Source organism: Monodelphis domestica, chromosome 6, assembly GCF_027887165.1.
Source record: "Monodelphis domestica isolate mMonDom1 chromosome 6, mMonDom1.pri, whole genome shotgun sequence".
Classification (NCBI taxonomy): Eukaryota; Metazoa; Chordata; class Mammalia; order Didelphimorphia; family Didelphidae; genus Monodelphis; species Monodelphis domestica.
In genome coordinates, this window is record NC_077232.1 from 245,885,067 (window position 1) to 245,904,480 (window position 19,414).

General features: G+C 36.2%; 1 protein-coding gene across 9 annotated transcripts in view; it reads left to right on the plus strand.

The window, feature by feature from the left end:
- CAMK2D (calcium/calmodulin dependent protein kinase II delta) overlaps positions 1 to 19,414 on the plus strand; it is a 363,055-nt gene that overhangs the window by 291,752 nt on the left and 51,889 nt on the right. For all 9 annotated transcript variants that reach the window (XM_056803000.1, XM_056802996.1, XM_056802995.1 and 6 more), the window contains exons 9-12: positions 11,794 to 11,888; positions 15,714 to 15,836; positions 17,200 to 17,283; positions 17,796 to 17,838. In XM_056803000.1, coding sequence (XP_056658978.1) covers positions 11,794 to 11,888; positions 15,714 to 15,836; positions 17,200 to 17,283; positions 17,796 to 17,838 — 345 coding nt within the window. The remainder of the gene's footprint in view (positions 1 to 11,793; positions 11,889 to 15,713; positions 15,837 to 17,199; positions 17,284 to 17,795; positions 17,839 to 19,414) is intronic.

Below are 19,414 nucleotides of genomic sequence, written 5' to 3' on the forward strand. Positions count from 1 at the left end.
GGGAATGCTGCTTCCGGCGACAGTGGACAAGGCTCTGCCACACTGGATCCAGTGACTTTCCCTGGAGTAGAAACAGCACCCAGAGATGGAGGATGTGGGAGTGAACAGACAGAATGGAAGGTGGCCATTAAGCCCCCCCAAGGGGCTCTGGGCTAACTGGGTGGCCCAGTGGAGCTCTAGAGGGCTGGCTTGTGTTCTGGCCTCAGACACTTCCTGGCCGGGGGACTCTGCGGGCCTCAGTTTCCTCATTTGTGAAATGAGCTGGAGAAGGAAATGGCCAAGCCCTCCAATATCTCTACCAAGAAAGTTCCCAGTGGGGCGATGAAGAGTCCAGCATTGAAGGAGGACAAAATGGACCCGATACAGTGCCAAGCACAGAGCATGCAAATAGGAAAGTGGGACAAGCCCTGCTGGAGGGAGACTACATTCCAGTTGTGACGGGAGCCTCCAGGCTGCTCCTTACAGGAGATGCCCATCTCCAGCCTCAGGCCTTTTCTCTGGCAGGGCCCCACTCCCAGATTGACCTTCCTCGCCATCTCCACCCTCTGCTGGAAGCATGCCCAGGTCCCTTTTCACACCAGCTCCTTCCCTCCATTGATCAGTTCCCAGCTGTCCGTCTAGAGCCAGCTGGGTCTTGTTGGCACCATTAGACCAAGAACCCCACATGCCAGAGACCATCTTTTGCTCCATTGCGTCCCAGTACTTAACCCAGTGCCTAGCTGGTGCCTCCTGACTGACTGATATGGGGAGAGATCAGGGGAGCAATGGGCGGGGAAGGCTGGTTTTGTTTGGAAGGTGGCGAGGTGCCAGTTGTAGAGGGGACAAGAGCCTTGGATCCCAGTGTTCAGAGCAAGAGGTGGAAAATGTGTGCAAGTGAGGGGGCCTGGCCTCAAAGGGAGGCATGGTGAAAAACGGCTAGGACCAAGAGGAGGATGCATGGCCCCAAGTCTACGAGACTTAGAGCAGAGGAAGGCCCCAGCCAGGAACTGGGCCTCTCTCAAGGCCTTACTTCAGCCTGTGTCTCCTCTCCTGGTTCTTGAATGCCCCCTCACTGCCCTGGCTCCCTAGGGGCCTGATCTAGCTTTCTTTTCACAGTACTAGCACCATTCATTGTAATATGTTCTTTTCCATTCTATTGGTGCTGGATTCTCTTCTTATATCACTATCATTTTCCAGGGACTTTGCCAATCGATCTCTTCCTTGAAACAATGACAGCATCACCTTGACTGAGGTTGAAAATGGGAGCCTCATCCCATGTCCGAGGTCTGCCGAGAGGCCAGGTGGGCTTCTCCAATAGGGCATGAGAGCCATAATTAGATCTCACCTTTTAAGAGTTCGGAGGCCATCAGAGTTGCTTTCTGTCACATTCTTTCGGCCACAGTGCAAACTCTTCAGGTTCTGTTGACTCCATTTCTGTTGGTCATGTGCTAGCTCTGGTGGCACAGGGCACTCCTCTGGGAATGGTACTAATAGCCCAGTGGGAAGACATGAAAAGTCCTTTGCAAACCTCTCTAAATGTGAGCTTTTTCCTAGTGTCTGGATACCTCATTGTGGTGTGGAAGGAGGTTGCCCTTCCAAAGCCTCAATTTCTTCAAGGAGCCTCAGTGGCCTGTTCTGTTTGATGGATGTCCATTTGCTGGAGATGGCCAGAGGACCAAGCTGGCACCTAAAAGAATTCATCAGAGCCCTTCTCCCAGCTCACTATCAGCATTTCATTGTGGCCACTTTTACCTTAGCTGACTGAGTTTCCCAGAGGACTCTCTGTGACTGTAGTCCCTCTGCCTGCTTTCCCTCTGAGACAGAGACTGGCAGGGCTACAAACACCACAATTTGATGGAGGAGCCCAGTAAATTGTGGGTTCTCCAGGGCTAGTGGGATTTGGGGATTCTGCAGAAGAGGAGGGTAACATGAATACAAAACTTCCCCCTCAGTGGAGTGCCACTTGACGGAAGGATCTGCCTTCTTGTGGCTGAACATCTCACAGCCCCTTCTTCTGGAAGGATCCTCCTGGAATGAGACTTTGAAACTATTAAGACTAAAAATGAATGAATACTCCAAGGATTTAAATTTATAGAATTTAAAAACAACAAAATGAGATAGAAAGGGGTTCCCTGAGCTGAATGAGTAGAGCAAAGAGCCAGAGGCCCACACCTGCCACACTCAAGGGAGTAAAGAATGCTGAGAATTTAAGTCCCCCAGCCACAGTATTTTTTTAAAACCCACAAAATCTCTTGGTGGTGGTGGCAGCTCTCTTTGGAAGAACCCAGAATCTTCAAGAAGAGATCCAAGAATGCAAACACATTCAATAAACCAAAATTTTGATGTTTGGACCAGCAAAAAAAAAAAAGAGAGAGAGAGAGAAGAGACTTCAAGAATGGTTCAGGCAAAATGAACCCCATTTTCTGATGACCAACTAACTGGGCAAACATATCATAAGGAAGCTGGTCAACAAGGTGTTGGATTTTTTATGTCCATGAAAGTCCATGAAACAGAAAAAGAAAAGATAGCCCCCAGTCCTATGTATCCACCTTCACTTCTGCAGCAAAGAAAGAAAAGCGGGGACAGGGAATCACAAAGCAATTTAAAACATCCACAATATTTATCCTCAGTGTCCATAGTCTATCTACAAGTTCCTCAACTAGAGACCCAGGAGTGGACAAGTCACTGCCAAAGCTGAATCTTATCAATCTTGATATTTGGGCTACAGATGAATCCCAAAGAAAGTAGATGGAGTCAAGATGGAGGAGGCTTAGATGCAGCAAAAGTCTAGACTTCTAAAACCCTTCCACACCAATCAAAAACAAAGTGCTTTGAGGGGACAGAAAACCAAATCTAACAACAAGACAGAGCTGGGGGACCCTCCTGCTGGATTCAACTTAAAAGGTACACCAAAAATAAAAGACAAAAACAAACCTAAATTCTTGAACTCTCCAGTTCAAGGGAAAGGAAAAAGGGAGATCCCAGGACTCCTCCTCCACCTACAGTGCTGAGTCTTCAGTGGTGGCTAGAATCTCTGGGTGGGCAGGGATGCTATTCTGGAGGGAGTGCCTTGCTGGTACAGCTGTGACAGGCTCAGGGTGATGAAAACAGGCATCAGGAAAGCAGCTGGAGAAGAAGGGCAGAGAGGGCAGTCTAGTGGCAGCCAAAACATTCCATTTCCCCCACACATACACCAAGGTTTTGGCCTCAGGGTACATCCAGCACTGCAGATCAACTCCATCTTGGCTTAATCTTATAAATAGGACAGATAAGAAGCCTTAGGAGGCCAGGGAAGCTCAAGCTCCAACACCCCTCCCTCATAGACTGCTCTGAAAGTAGCTGTAAGAATCCAGCTGACTCCTGTCCCAAGGCAAAAGCTGGAAGCACAGCTCCTTTCAACTACACCTTCAGCTTTTGCTACCAGCTGGGGAAGATCTGACCTTGGGGCTCATCAATACCATCAGCCAAACCTAGTTAATCAGCAGAGCAGAGAAGAAGCCCCAAACCACAGATCCAGCAAATAATCAGAGGAACAAGATTACAGCCAATTACAGGGGAGAAAGATGGAAAAAAAGTTGAATAAACAACAGAAAAAGAAATTACAGTCGACAGCTTCTATCCAGGTAATGAACAAAGATCAAATGGAACAGAGGAGGACCAAGGAACACCAAGCAAAAACATAGAAACTCCAGTGAATTGGACACAGGCTTTGGAAGAACGCAAAACACAATTAAAAAAACAAGAGAGGCTGAAGACAATTGGGAAACTAACTTAAAAAGCAAAATAAGTCATCTGGAAACAGAAAATAGTGTCTTGAAAGCCAAAATTAACCAACTTGAAAACAAGGCAAAGAAGACCAAAGAAAGTAGAAAGTTGTAGCCATCAAGGAGAGCTTGTAAATACTCCAAGAATCAGAAGAGTGGATTTCATTGGCTGCCCAAAAGCAACATTATTCATTGCATCAGGATTACAGTATCATCGATAAATGCATGCCAAAAAACCACCATGAAAATAATTGCTGCTTAAGGCCCACAAAAAGGTAGATAAGTGTTTGCAAAGACCCTCAACATTAAATCAACATAAATCTGATACTGTACATGGTAATGAAAATATAAAGATAGGAAAAGGTCTTTAAGGAGAAATCAATGGAAAAGCACAGTTTAGGAAAAAGAATAACAAGGGCCAAAGACTTGGAGATTAAAAAAAAATTGTTGGGTCATAGTGCATGGTGGTGTGCCTTTCTAACCTTTCTAATCCTTGCTGCTGGGGTAGCTGAGACTGTCAGACATCTTGTACTCAAGAATTCTGAGCTACAGTAGAGTGGACTAAGCTCAGCATTAGTAGTTCCTGAGAACAATGATCAAGTAGGTTACCTTAAGAGCAGTGAAATTTCCTGTGTTACAAAACAGAGACAATCAATATTCCTTTCCTTAACCAGCCCAGGAATAGCCCCTACTCTAGACTGGGTGAGATATAGAGAGAATCAGTCTTAAAAAAAAAAAAAAGTTCAATTAAAGACCAAATCAAAGAAAGAGGAGATAAAAAGAACAATAAAGTATTCATCTTCCCCCTCCTGAAAAAATACTAGAAAACTAGTAATCAAAAACCCAAGCTATATACAAAAATAGAAATCCAGAGAGACAAAGAAGCTAACAAAAAATAAAAGCAATAAAAACACTGACTTGATCGACAAATTATAGCATATGGGTGTATTGAAATATTATTGTGCCATGAGAAATGACAAAAAGTAAGGATTCAGAGAATTCTGGAAAGACTTTTAAGAGCTAATGTAGAATAAAAAGACCAGAAACAGGGAAAAAAATATGACTACATTATAAAGAAAAACAAGATTTTAAAGGAGGAAAGATAGTGATAGTGATTCCAAGAAACAAAGAATAACATTTTTAAAATACATTAATGAAGCATTTAGAGAGAATGCATTCAGAGGCAGTGAGGTGACTAAGTGGATTGAGAGCCATTGTTGGCTGACATGGAATTTTAGCTTTTGATAAAATCCTTTTATAACATGTTAATTTGAAGTTTCTTCTTGTGTATTTGCTTTCTCTGTACTTCAATGGCTACTCTAAAATTATAATTGAGGTCATACCTGGGTAATGGAATGCTGGCTGGGAATTGAGAGACATGAGATCTTCTGTAGACTTGGAAAGAGACACAGCATGTATTTTTTTTTTATATATTCATTTCTGACTTAAAGATGATCAAGTAATGGAAGTAAAGGGGAAAGGCAAACTTAGATTCTACCAACAGCTCTTTCATTGGTTTTAGTTGGGGACAGGCTACCAAAGAATCTAGGAACTGGTACTTTAAAGGAGAAAACTAGGAACGAAAAGTGGCTTCTAGTAGGGACATGTAAACCTCAGACGAATTTGAAGCAGATAACAGATCTTCATACTATAGTCCCAAAGAATAGAACTCGTAAGTGAACATAGACCAGGAATTGTACTAATTCTAATGAACAAATCAAAATTAATTTAGAATCCCCAATTTATGTATTGTAAAGATTAAAATTTAGGGGAGACTGAGGCAGGTAGAAATTAGTTTCTCTCTGCAAGGAGTATTATATTTTTATGAGGTTTATTAAAGATTAAGGATTAAAGAAAATACAGGATAAGAAAACAGGTGCCTAGGCCAGAGAGGCCTAGACAAGACCTCACCTACATTATGAAAAGAGCCACGTCTGCTCCAAAACAGAAGTCCAAAAGAGCCACAAAAGCCTTTGCAATCAGCTTAAATCCCTTCTCGATCTCGGCCCACGTGAGAATTCAAAGCATTCTGGGGAGGTGGAGCAAGGGCTTCTGGGGATTGAAGTCCAGAGTTCGAGTCTATTTTTACATTCCCCTGTTTGATCGTTATTGGGGAGAGAAGTTTCCCCATAAAGGATCATGAAAACATAATCAATTTAAAGATTACAATAATTTGAAATTGAGGAAAAGAGAAAAAAAAACAACCAATAATTGCTAGAAGCATTGACAAAAAGCCAGTTAGGGGGCAGTCCCCTTTGGCATGAAAGTATACATACAAATAAATGTTCAATCAACTACACCCAAAGTTCATTTTTGTGCAGCTTGTGGTCTGGAGGCATCTTCATTATGTCTTCTCCAACAGTTCAGTTCTGGATTCAGGGAAGTAGCATCTTCTTTACCTAAAATTCTTCTCAAAAGGAATTTAAACTTTGTAATTTAAATAATTATATTTTTTACATTCCCCCGTTAAGAAGGTGATTGACAAATACAGGATCACTTAGGGATGCATGGCTGAGGTATGAGGTATATGAATCAATTGGTAAGAGAAATTAACAAAAACATCAGAAAAATCCAAACGAAAAGAAAAATTTCTGGATGTAAATATAGACTATCAAAGTCTTATGTGTAAAAATTCCAAATAAAAGAAAAATAAATCTATAACAGGTCCTTGAATCAGGGCCCAATCAAAATGATGCGTTTACCCAGTCAGTAGCCAGGACTACAGAAAGGTACCATACTATGAAAGGCAGAAAAGGGGACCAGATTATAGGAGCCAAGGTTTTGGGGATACTCGTCTGTGAGTATCTTCAGAGTGAGTGTGGACACAAGGAAAGCCTATGTCTAACAATGTTAAACGCAGTAACCTCGAGTCTTCACACTAGGTTCAAGACCTTTGTTTTGGCCTAGATTGGCTTTTCTTTGGCTCTGTGCAATGGCTCTTTTGTGTATATCTTGTCCTGGAATCAGACAGAATCATTAAGCAAAGTTCCATAATTTATTTAAATAATTAGTGGCATTGTTTTTATAGTCACAAGCTTTTTAGGGCATGCATTAGCAAATATATCTTAAACTTGTAGTACTGAAAAATCAAAACCTTAATGCTGGTGACATGTGTTTTAAATATAAAAAGGAGAGAAAAAATTTAAAAAAAAAAACCTAAAAAAGTATATTGCACATGCAAGAAAAATATAATTAAAAAGAGCTTTTTAAATTCAAAAATATAGCTAATAATCATTGACACTCTGTGTCAGCTAAGAAAATATAAAATGCAAGGCTTTCTCACCAAAAATGTGATCCATTTCCTCTTCATGTCTGGCCATGCTCTACTGTGAGTATGACAAATGAATTGAACAGTAGTATATTTTTCATTTTTAAAGAATAGTAGTACAAATAGGTAGTATCAATATCCCCAAAATTCTCAATAGCCTAATTAATTACAATATCAAACAATCACACTATCATATTTCACATAAGTTGCTGTATGGCATTTTTAAAACTTATGAATTGATGGATATTTGTCACTGTTTTTACAAACGTAGCAAATCTTTCAACCTTGGTAATAAACGTATATATATATATATATATACATATATATATATATATATATTTTAAATAAGGTAAAACTCATCTTGGGTTAAGAACATAATCAAGAAATCTATATATCATTCTGGTGCAAGTACAGTAGTGAGCTGAAGAGTATAAATAAAGGGGTGCTCCTTTTTTGGAGACTTTTTAGGGATACAAATGCCCTGAGATTAACTGCCCCAACTTCCATTCACATGTTTAGAAATATGGGAAGGTTGGGGGTTATAAAATGTATTTTACTTCAGTTAGAATTGGCCTTACCTCGTGGTAGGGGCAGGCAAAAATGACCAGAGATTGTTAAAAAATTTCAAAAATCATATTTAAAAAACCCTTAAAATCAGTTGAGATAATTAGCACATTAATTTTCCAAAGGTTGTTATAGCAATTGTAACCAGTTCTGAAGTCCATCTATCCTCTATGTAACAATTTACAAAGTCAAAATAGAAAGGCTATTTTTTTTTAATGTGAGCTTAATTGCAATAATATTTGTTCAGCACAGTTATAGGGGAAAAACAACAGAATTTAAAACTCGGTACATTCAAAATAAATTCAATCAACCTTCAGTGTAACAGAATAATATTGAATCCAGTAATATATGAACTTAAAATCACAAAGTTATACCTTAAACAAAAAAATAAGGAAAAATGCAATAGAATACAGAGATTTTTATAACCATTGGAGTCTGAAATGCCTTAAAATATATAACCTCCAGTCTTTAAAGTTCCTTGGGTTTTTTTTGTTTGTTTATTTGTTTTTAATTATCCATTTAAATGTCTATTGTCCGAAGGCAGGGTGATAAGGGCTAAGCAATGGGGTCTGAGCGATCTGCTCAGGGCCACACGGCCATGAAATGTCTCAGGCCAGATTTCAACTAGAGACCTCCCGTCTCTGGGCCTGGCTCCCAGTTCACTGAGCCGAAGAGTTTTTTCCCCATAGTTAGCTAAAAGGATCAATGCAATTAAAAGATATCCTTGTAAAATAGCCATGCTTTTAAGTTCCTGCTTGAAAAAGTCTGTTTCTTCTCTCTCCCTTTTCTCTCTTTCCCTGTTACCATCCGCCCATGTGGCCAATAGTTACCAGCTGGTAGAAATGAATCCTGAGCGATCTGCTCCAAGGATCTGGGTGATGAGCCGGCTGGGGTCACGCTCATGGGTCTGGGGCGCAGAAACAGGCAGGCAGGGCCGGGAGATCAGGCACCAGGTGAGAAGCCAGGAGTAGGAGCCAGAGCCCAAACAGGCTGCTGGGGTGGGCAGGGCTGGTACCAGGTGAGGAAGGAGAGATGTCAGGATCAGGGGCTGCAGGCAGGTCACCAGGTGATCAAGATCTGGGTTAAGCAGGGACCAGGTGAGCGAGAGAGAGATCAGGAGCAGCAGCAGGAGAAACAGGAAGAACTTCCCAGTCAGGTGGGCGACAACGCAACAGGTCCTGTGAGCTATCTAATGGCTGGAACGAGCAGCAGCTTTGCAAGGGTAAAAAAAAAAACCTCGACCAGAGAAAAGTAGATCAAAAATATTTCTAGGCACTAGCTATTAAAAGCTGAATTTAAGATCAGAAAAGAAATCAGAAGATTGAGAGTATTTTCTCCCATTAGGTCGCCAACTGTAAAGATTAAAATTTAGGGGAGACTGAGGCAGGTAGATATTAGTTTCTCTCTGCAAGGAGTATTATATTTTTATGAGGTTTATTAAAGATTAAGGATTAAAGAAAATACAGGATAAGAAAACAGATGCCTAGGCCAGAGAGGCCTAGACAAGACCTCACCTACATTTTGAAAAGAGCCACGTCTGCTCCAAAACTGAAGTCCAAAAGAGCCACAAAAGCCTTTGCAATCAGCTTAAATCCCTTCTCGATCTCGGCCCACGTGAGAATTCAAAGCATTCTGGGGAGGTGGAGCAAGGGCTTCTGGGGATTGAAGTCCAGAGTTCGGGTCTATTTTTACAGTATGTAGCTTATTTAATTGTGGAATTATAGGGTATTAGATATCATTTGGGCATGTTTATTCTTTAAATCTCTCAACTGGAGGTATGCCTTTTTTTTAAACTCTTACCAAATATCTCAGAATCAATACTAAGTATTGGTTTCAAAGCAAGAGGCTATTGGAAGTAAGTGACTTGCCCAGGATCACACAGTGAGGAAGTATATGAGGCCATATCTGAAACAAGGACCTCCCAACACCAGGCCTGGATCCCTATCCATAGAGCCAACTACCTTCATCAATATTCACCTCTTAAGTCATTTCTTATAAAAACAAGAAATATTTTTAAAGGGGGCAACATGGTATATAAATAGTTAGCTTTGGAGTCAGAAAGACAGATTCAAATCCTGCCTCTGACATGTACTTTCTGTGTCACTAATGTAAATCTTCATGAGATCACAGAAGTTTCTATACTAGTAGTTCCCCAGACAGATGAAATCACATTCTTAGTCAAAAATAAAAATTTACAATTCTTGCTGGTATTTTTAAAAGATATTTTTTTTAATTTAAAATGTCCATCCACATTCTTTTTTTTTCTAATTTTATTGGTATTTTCTAAAGAATCAGCCTATTTAATCTAGGTTTGTTTTACCCCTTGTCACCAGATAACAGATTGCTTAACTGCAGTCCTGGTGCCTAAAGAAAAGTAACTGTCCTCTCAAAGGCATATTTTTTTTAATTTTTATGTCACAACTGGAACTCTAACATGTATTTCACTTAATGAAAGTTTTATGTATTTGTTGTTAAGCTCAAATGTGATAAAAATGTTCAGTATTTTTGCAAAACTTGGAGCATTATATAAATGCTAGTGATAATAATTATGATGATGAAAGAGAAACAGAGAAAGAGACATGTATATATATATGTATATATGTGTATATATATATATATATATATATATATATATAGAGAGAGAGAGAGAGAGAGAGAGAGAGAGAGAGAGAGAGAGAGGGAAAGACAGAGAGACGGGGGGGGGGGGGAGAGACAGAGAGAGAGGGAGAGAGAGGACTGTAAGTCATACTTAGGCCTTTAGCCAAGCAGAATTGCTAGACTGCCTCCATATGTAGCAAATTGGCATTTGTGAATAAGTCACTGAGAAAGAGGACAGGTTTGAGGTAGTAAATTACCCTGCCATCTAAGAACTATCCTAGATAAGGAACCAGGGTCTATTAATCCTGAACAGGTTAGGTTGTTTGTTTCTTATCCAATAAGGATGTCAGAAAGGTTTCCATTTTTACATAGATAGGAATAAGGGCTATTTCCTTGTTTTATTTTGTTCTCTTTTTATAAATATATATGGATACATATGCATATGTTTGAAATACAAAGTTCTTTATAATTATTTAGCATTGATATGCTATTTTAATGATAATTTTTGTTTTTATAAATTATGCAGAGAAATGCAAGTGAATCTCTCTTAACCAAATTTAGATGACTAACCTTCTTATGTGGACCAATATGTCTCAGTCTAGGGCATCATCACTCACCTAATGATAGCGTACTTTATTACAGGAAAAATACACAAAAGCAAAATAAATAGCTGAGCTTATAAACCAAATCACTGTCCCAGAGGTAACAAACTCAAATTGAAACAAATTCCTTAAAAAGACTAAAGTTATTATTAGCTGTGTTTTATTGTATTCATATTTATTTAAATATTTTCCAATTACCTTTTCATCTGTTTTGGAAATTTTGCCTTGATTTTGACACCTCTGTTCTAAAATTATGGAAATCTTGTCATTTACATATAAAAGATAATGGGATGGAAGAAACAGGAAGGGAATGGGCTTTAATATAGCACCTCCTATATATACCAAACACTGTGCCAAGTGATTTCTACAAATATTATCTCATTTGATCTTCACAACAACCCTGAGAGGTAAGTACTATTATTATCCCAGTTTTATAGGTGAGGAAACTGAGGCACAGAGGTTAAATTACTTGTCCAGGGTCACACAGCTAGAATGTAGCTTAGGTTGCACTTAAATTCAGATCTTTGTGATTCCAGGACCAGCATTCTATCCACTACATCACCAACTACCAGACTAGATCTTTTGCATGTGGGAGGAGATAATAATTAATATGTATCTAGTATGTTAAGATTAACAAAGCACATCTTATATATTACCTTTACTCTTCACACTCCTATGATAGATACTAGACATATCATTTCATGTGGGAAAACTAAGAATCAGGAAATGTGAGAGATACCCAAGATCATGTAGTAAATGCATAAAAAAACAGAATTTGCATCTAAATAAAAGTATTTTTTCATTGATCCTGTTGTTGTCCCCCAACTAGAGAGAACTAGGGAATAGATCTTAGGATTTTCTGTGAAACTTTCTAAGAAATCATTTTCTCCTATTGAAAGGGATAGAAAAAAGCCAAGTGTCAATGTTTATTGCTTCTGATTGGTCAGTCTGACTAGATTTTTCATTTTATATTATCTTTAGGAATGCCAAATTATAATATTGTGTTAATTTCTTTCAGGTGTCATTCTCTATATTCTTCTGGTGGGCTACCCTCCTTTCTGGGATGAAGACCAGCATAGACTGTACCAGCAGATCAAGGCTGGAGCGTATGATGTATGTAATCAATTTCATTAGAATAGACATTTGGAGATTGGTTTCTATTTTAAAATAATTCACATTTTCTTTCCCATATTTCATCTTTGCTATTGTTGCACCTATATACCTATATAACTATAGTTGTTATTGCCAGAAAGTCCTCTTACTGTCTCCCCCCTTAGGTAAGGAAAAATGGGTATGAAATTAGGCATGGATCATTTCTGTTTTTCTGCTGTGATTTTGACCTAACTCTATATCCCTTATGACTAAAAATCATCACTTGCTAAAATCCAGGAAAATGGTTATCCCTGACTTTGTGAAAACTCTAGCTCTTTTTTTCCCATTTGTTTTTGTTTATAAACTTTAGTTCTTGACACATTTAAAAATACATTTTTATTTGAAAAAGACCATATTACATATAGCTTTTTTTTTCAGGTAAGTTATTTCCCCAAATCAGTTACATAGTTTGGGGTTATACCTAATCACTGCCTAATAAATATTAGTAACTATTGCCTGACTCCATCTAAATTTATTTTGAACTTTGAAATTGAAAAAGTTTTATTTTTAGCCCAACAGAATGTTCAAGATCAAAAATTAAGTGGCTATATTTAATTTAATTTGAGTTAGAAAATCCAAATGCAATGTAGTATATACTAAATACTAGTAAGAAAACATATGTATATAGATCTAGATATAAATTCTATTAGGTTATAACAAACTCAAGAAAAGGCACAGTTTTTTCCTTTTGTCTCTACATCCTCTCCTTATTTCCTTGCATAGAGCAGGTGCTTAATTATTGCACATTCAAAAGATGTGTATCTTTCTGAGCTCTGCATGAGTGATATTAGTATAGTACCCTGTGACAAATACTTCTGGAAGTACTGCCTTGCAGATTCATGCCCAATTCTGTGGGTGCTAACCTTAAAGACTTAAAGGAGTGAAAGAGGAATGCCTTTCAGGCCCTTATAGATGTGGTTATCTTGTCAATAGATTCCATGGCAGCAATATCTTCATTTATATGTTTTCCGTGCAGCACACTATGTGTGAGGTGGAGGGTAGAAACATTTTCAGGTGTGTTATAAAAAGCCTGTAAGAATTTCAATCACCTTTTCTACATTCCTCCTTTGGAAGCCAGTTACATTAAAATTTCTCTGGGCAGCTGTGGAGCATGAAAACACTGCTGTTGTGACTGAGGAGTTATGCTTTCTTCAGCTTGGCAAGAAAAGAGAATATGAGAGGTTTGGTAGGGTGAGAAGTAAACAATGTGCACCCAAAGTTCTCCTCCCAGGGAAGTACTGCATTGGCATTGAGTCCATTCTAATATGTTAGGAAATTTGCAGAATTACTATTCTACCCAAAGGGTATTAACTATTATATTTCTGCTGAGAGCTTTGTGTAGATTCACACATAAATTCTTTCTTTCTTTCTGATGGTCTAGATCTGAATTTCATTCCTACCAGCAAGAAGGAAATAAATTGCTTCTCTAACAAGATATTGGCCCTTTAGGCTATAGAAGTGCAAATGAATACCCTGAAATAAGTAATTTCTTAAATCTATCACAGGAGGCTGAATTAATATTTTTGCAAAAAGAATAGATGGAGGATTTTTTTTTCTGTTTCTTCTAACCACAATAAACTAAATTCTAATATGATACCAAGGAATTTGTTACATATACATATGGAAATTGAATGTATTCCACTGTACATCAATCTTAGCTAAGATTTGTGATGTAAAATTATTTCTTCATGAAATCATTGCTACATTATTTAACTACTAAAGAAAATGGTAGTAATAAAATTGAATAGAAAGGAGAAAACATTCAGGAAATTGTTCAGTACCTTTTGTGGTGCCAAGTGTTTATCTAAAACAAAGGCCCAATGTTTTTTCCAATTATGATATGTGACAGCAAAATCTACTGCCCAAAATTCTTGCAAAATAAAGTTGTAGGTAATCCATACTGTTCATTGATAGGCTAGAGTAATTTACCAGTGTGGAACTATGTTGGAAAATCCATATAAAGGATATTATCAAATACATAGGTTGGAATTATAGACAAGGAAGCTATAACATGCTAATAGGAACCATTGATAATGGTTAAGTAATGGTAATATTAAGTATAGTTTTTCTTTATATCTATTACATATTCACTAAATTAAATTAATTGATTTTTTTAAAAGATAAGACAGGAAGTTATGATTCTGGGAGATTTCAGTGTTCAATAATTTAATAAGATAAATGAAACAAAAAGATAAATGAAAAATAAGTTATAATTTTGAACCAAGTACAGAATTAGTTTGAAGTCTGGATGGAAAGAGTTGGAATATATATGATTTTTCACTAATGCAGTTGAACATTAAAAACAAAATCTATTTTAGATAATAAAGTAGCTTAGATAAATTGAGAAGGGTATAAGTTTTAAATATGACACATGTGTCCTTCCAATTAAAATAAAAATCAATAATGAAATGTGTAGGATTATATGGAGACTCATTGAGCAATACTTGAATTGAAGACCAAATTAAAGAAACAGTACTAAAGTTTGTTAAAAATAATACAGATGCAAAATGTGGAATATTTATGGTCAAACATTACTCAGTGGCAAAATTTATATCCCTCAGTGCTTGAGGTATGAAGAGAAAAAAGTGATAATGAAATAGATGAGTTTTCAGTAACAAAATTAGAAACAGTACAATTAATGTAACAAAAATAATTATAAAGGAAGAGATTATTTGAAAGAAAAAATTTTAAATACTAAAGAGTAAGTATCCAAAATTCAAATGGAATTGCAGAAACATCTTTCTAGTTAATATAACTAATAAACATTTCATATTAAAAATTCTAAAGGACATTGATATTAGAAAAGTTCATTCTTCAGTGGATAAATTGTTTTAAAATAATGAAAAAACAATTCCTGAATGAAGAAAATATCAATAATCACCTCTTCATTAATTAAAAAAAAATGCAACTTTACCACTTTGAACTCATTGAGAAACACAAATAGCATTACACTATTAAAGGCACTATAGATTGATCTTATCATTTTGGAGAAAATAATATATCAATATAAAATGAGTTATAAAAATACCCATTGGAAAATGGTGCCACTAATAATACATTAAAATTAAGTAATTGAAATAGAAAAAGTTGTATGTGCAATAAAAAACCATAGCAACTATATAATATTAAAAAACCTTTAAAGCAATCTTAATGATCAGTAAATGAATTATGGTATATGAATATTATTTAGTGTTTTGACACCAAAAAAAGATAACTATGAAAAATATGGAAAGTTTTAATTGTTATTCAAAATTAAGAAAATAGATACAGAAAAACAATATATATATAGTGATTGTGTAAAAATAGCAACAATAGTAGCCAGTAAGTATTGGAATGGAATAGTAATGAAATTTTGAAGTATGATTCCATTGAGTATCATATAGAATATCTACATATCCAATGGAATCAGTCTTGTAGGTTTTTGGAAAGTAGAAGGAATCACTATGCTCTTCATGTGAATAAGATAAGAATCATTTAGATAGCACTATTGTGATATCACAAATAGCTTCTTAGAAAACTAGTATGGAACATCATTTTAAATCAAAGCAGTGTTTTAAGATCTAGAGCTCTCCGTTTGTCCCCTCATTTTAAGGATTGTGCCATATTTAATATATGTACCTATCCCATTTTACTTTGTTCAGTAGTTATTCCTTTCTTTAATATGTGTGTATAGATGAATTTCACTCCCATGAAAATTAAATTCATAGAGAATCTATCTAATGAATGTGTTATCCTTTCTGTTGAATTCAGTTATATGATTTCTCTGTTTGCAATTTTTTTTTTAAGTTTCCATCACCAGAATGGGACACTGTGACTCCTGAAGCCAAAGATCTTATCAATAAAATGCTTACTATCAATCCTGCCAAACGCATCACTGCCTCAGAGGCACTGAAACATCCATGGATCTGTGTAAGTTATGACTTTTTAAACCTTCAACATATGCAAAAAAATGCATCATCCTCCAAAATCATAAGCACAAATCCAAGCAAAATTTTGCGTATCTATATTGTCTTATTTAAAATAATCTAGAAAATTGTAAATCTTCTGATCTTGGAGAAACCTTAAAGGAAATCCCTTCTAGCACCCTTATTTTGTAGCTAGCTGGTAAGTATATATTCTGGCATCTGGACTCCTGTGCTTTGTCTCCAAGGCATTCCACTAAGCCACATTTCCTTCCATTGTCTCCCTTAGTACAAAACAAAGATCATGAAAACACAGCTTTTAGATCTGGAAGTTACTCTAGAACTTATCTGATCAGATATCTTCATTTTACAAATAAAAAATTTTGAGGTCCAGATAGATGAGATGACTTGCTAATGACAATAATAATATTTAATAACTTCATCTCTAATAAATAAATACAACTAAAATAAATATGGTCCTAGTAAAAAAAAAACATAAGGTAATATCACAAATAGCTTCTTGGAAAACTAGTGTGATAATATCATTTTTTTCCCTTTTTTTTTTGATAATATCATTTTAAATCAAAGCAGTGTTTTGAGATCTAGAATTTTTCTTTTGTCCCCTCATTTTAAGGATTGTGCCATATTTAATATATGTGCCTTTGTGAACCCCCATGCTATATATAAATGCTCTTATTATTCCTTTATTATTTATTTTTGTGTTTTGATGCTGGATCTCTTTCTTACCCAACTTAAAAGTACAATAACCATAGTGACTACTCTCACTTGTCTCCATGGTCCCAGGAGCTTTGACCTGCCCCGTTTTCTGCCTTGGGCAGCTTTATTCCTCTTTAGACAGCCTGGTGGCCCCCTCCTCCAAGGGCTCATCATATTGGTTCAGGACTTATTATCTTTAACCAACTTAAGCACAGGACCTCCATCCTCAAGAGATCCATCAGCCTCAGCTTCCTCTAGTAGCAGGAATTTTAATCATAATGATGATCATGACTGAATGAAAATTCTTTCCTGATGTTATTAATATTAATTTTATGAATAATTTATTTAATTCTATTTAATAAATATAATACACATCTATTTATAATGATTAATTTTATACATTTTAGAAAGTTAACTTAGACCTTAGACATAGAAACAAAAATCATCATAACATTAGGATAAAAAATAATAGGATGAGAAAGTTTTGTTGAGGAATTTTTTTTTAAATAGTATTTAAGTAATTTATAGTTAGATCCATTTACGTCGACAGCATGGGTGAAGAAGTCTTTAATATGGATTAAGCTATATGGAAATAGTACCATAATATGCCTTAGATCACATGTTAAAAATAATTTTATTTTATTTTTTTCCAGCAACGCTCTACTGTTGCTTCTATGATGCACAGACAGGAAACTGTAGATTGCTTGAAGAAATTCAATGCAAGAAGAAAGCTGAAGGTAAGAAAGCTAAAATTTTTGACAGGAACCACTTTTCTCCAGGTACACCTAATAAGAGTAGCAACTATGAAGGAGACCCATTTCAGTGAAGGAAGCATTTTCCTGGAAATATTTTATGACTCAAGTTGGTCACTCAAAGAAGACTAGAAATCTGTGTCACTGTTTTACCTTCTCCTGCATCAGGAGTCACTGGAATATCCATTTGGTGTTTCATATACATCTGAAAGAAACAAAAGAGAATCCCAGCAGGAAAGGGAAGGACCTATTGGGTCACTCTAATAGTCCCTTTCACCCTTTAAAAATAGCTACATCCCCAATAATTCAGAAGCACGTAGAGGGACATTGGGAGAGATCCATAGACATGACTCTTGGGACAAAAGGCCAACCGGAAATAATCTTGGAAAAAGCCTTGACATGATCATCCTTTTGATCCTTGAGAATTGGCTTGTATGAGGTCAGAGATCTATTTGCAGATAGAAACCCTTAAATATATATGCTTGCTTCCTCGACAGGGTGCCATTCTCACAACCATGCTGGCTACAAGGAACTTTTCAGGTATGTGTGTATGAGCTGACTTTCTTTTCTTCCCCATGACTTTTGGAAGCTCCACAATTTGGATTTTTAAGTCATGTAATAATTAATAGGATTACTTCAGTCATTCAGTTACTTCAGTCATACAATCATTCATTATTTCAATAAGACAGAAAGAATTCTTCCACTATAACCTTCTTAGGTACAGGAAGAAATATTATCACAGATAATAAAGCAAAATAAATGCTTAACAAGAATAATCTCACTCTGAAATGCCAAGGAGTTAAGAATATAAGATGTTTGGGGTCCCACCTTGGACAGAGCTTAAAATCGAAATTACTACTAAGAGGGTTGATTTTCACTAGTTTAAGCATTTTTCAGGGGATAATTGTTTTTCCAGAATATTTAATCTTGCTATCTTGAAAGAGTTCATGTAACACACATGTGTATATGCATACATATGCACTCGTGTATTTATATCCATCTATACTTACATATATGTGCATGTATTCATGTGTATACACATATGCACACCTTTAGCCATTGAGAAGGAACTCAGACACTCAAGTTTGGGGCAATATTCAGAATACCTCACATACTGTGAGCACTTCAAAAATGCTTGACTTGAGTCATCCAGATTATGAAAATCATATTATATTAAGTTTTATTATATTATCATTTTGTTTATTTATATTAAATTATTTCCTATACTTTAAAAAAATAGGTTTGTGGCCTTTATCTAGCCAGATAATTTTCTTAGTTCTTTTTTCCCCTCTTTGTATATAATATTTTCACAGATTATCTTTTGGAATAAAAGTATGGGATGATTTTTTTCATTTTTTGTTATATCCTAGTTATTACTTGTGAAAGATTATAATCTGTCCTGTTTTGCCAGCCTGCTGTCTTGATTAAGACTTTACCAAAACCAGGAGGTAGAGGGAGGGAGTAGGGGAGGTAACATAAATCCCAAAATTATTTCCCTTTCATTTGCTTTTCAATTTATAAATAAATGTATACATATGCAAGACCTCCTCAACACTGCTTCAGATGATAAATAATTAAACAGTAAATACCACAGTGAGCAAGGCAACTGAATTGGTCTGTTTCTGTATTTTGTCCTTTTTATTTTGGTGTTTTAAATCCATGTTCCTGCCTCTGTCTGGTTCCCCGTTTTATATACAGGTATTAAATATAGTTGACATTTATGTGGGTGAGTTCAATTGTCTCATTTGTTAAAAAATTATAAAATAAATATTATAATCAGTTGTAAAATAGCCTAATATTTTATCATGACATGCTAGTTTTCTACATTTTATGGTGCTCTAGAGTGGACACCATGATGATGAGTAAATTAATATATATGTATATTAATATAAATCTTTAGCATAAATATTATATTTTACTAAGCAGTGATTAAACAGTTGATACAAACTGGGTCATATGCACACCTGTGCACCCACATATAGTATCTTTTCTTCCTTCTGCTATATTTTGTCCCTTATATTCTAATACATTACAACAATCATAATTAACATCATTTTATATTATTTCTGAATTTCTCATCATCCATCATTCCCAAGTCCACAAGTTAGCATAGCAA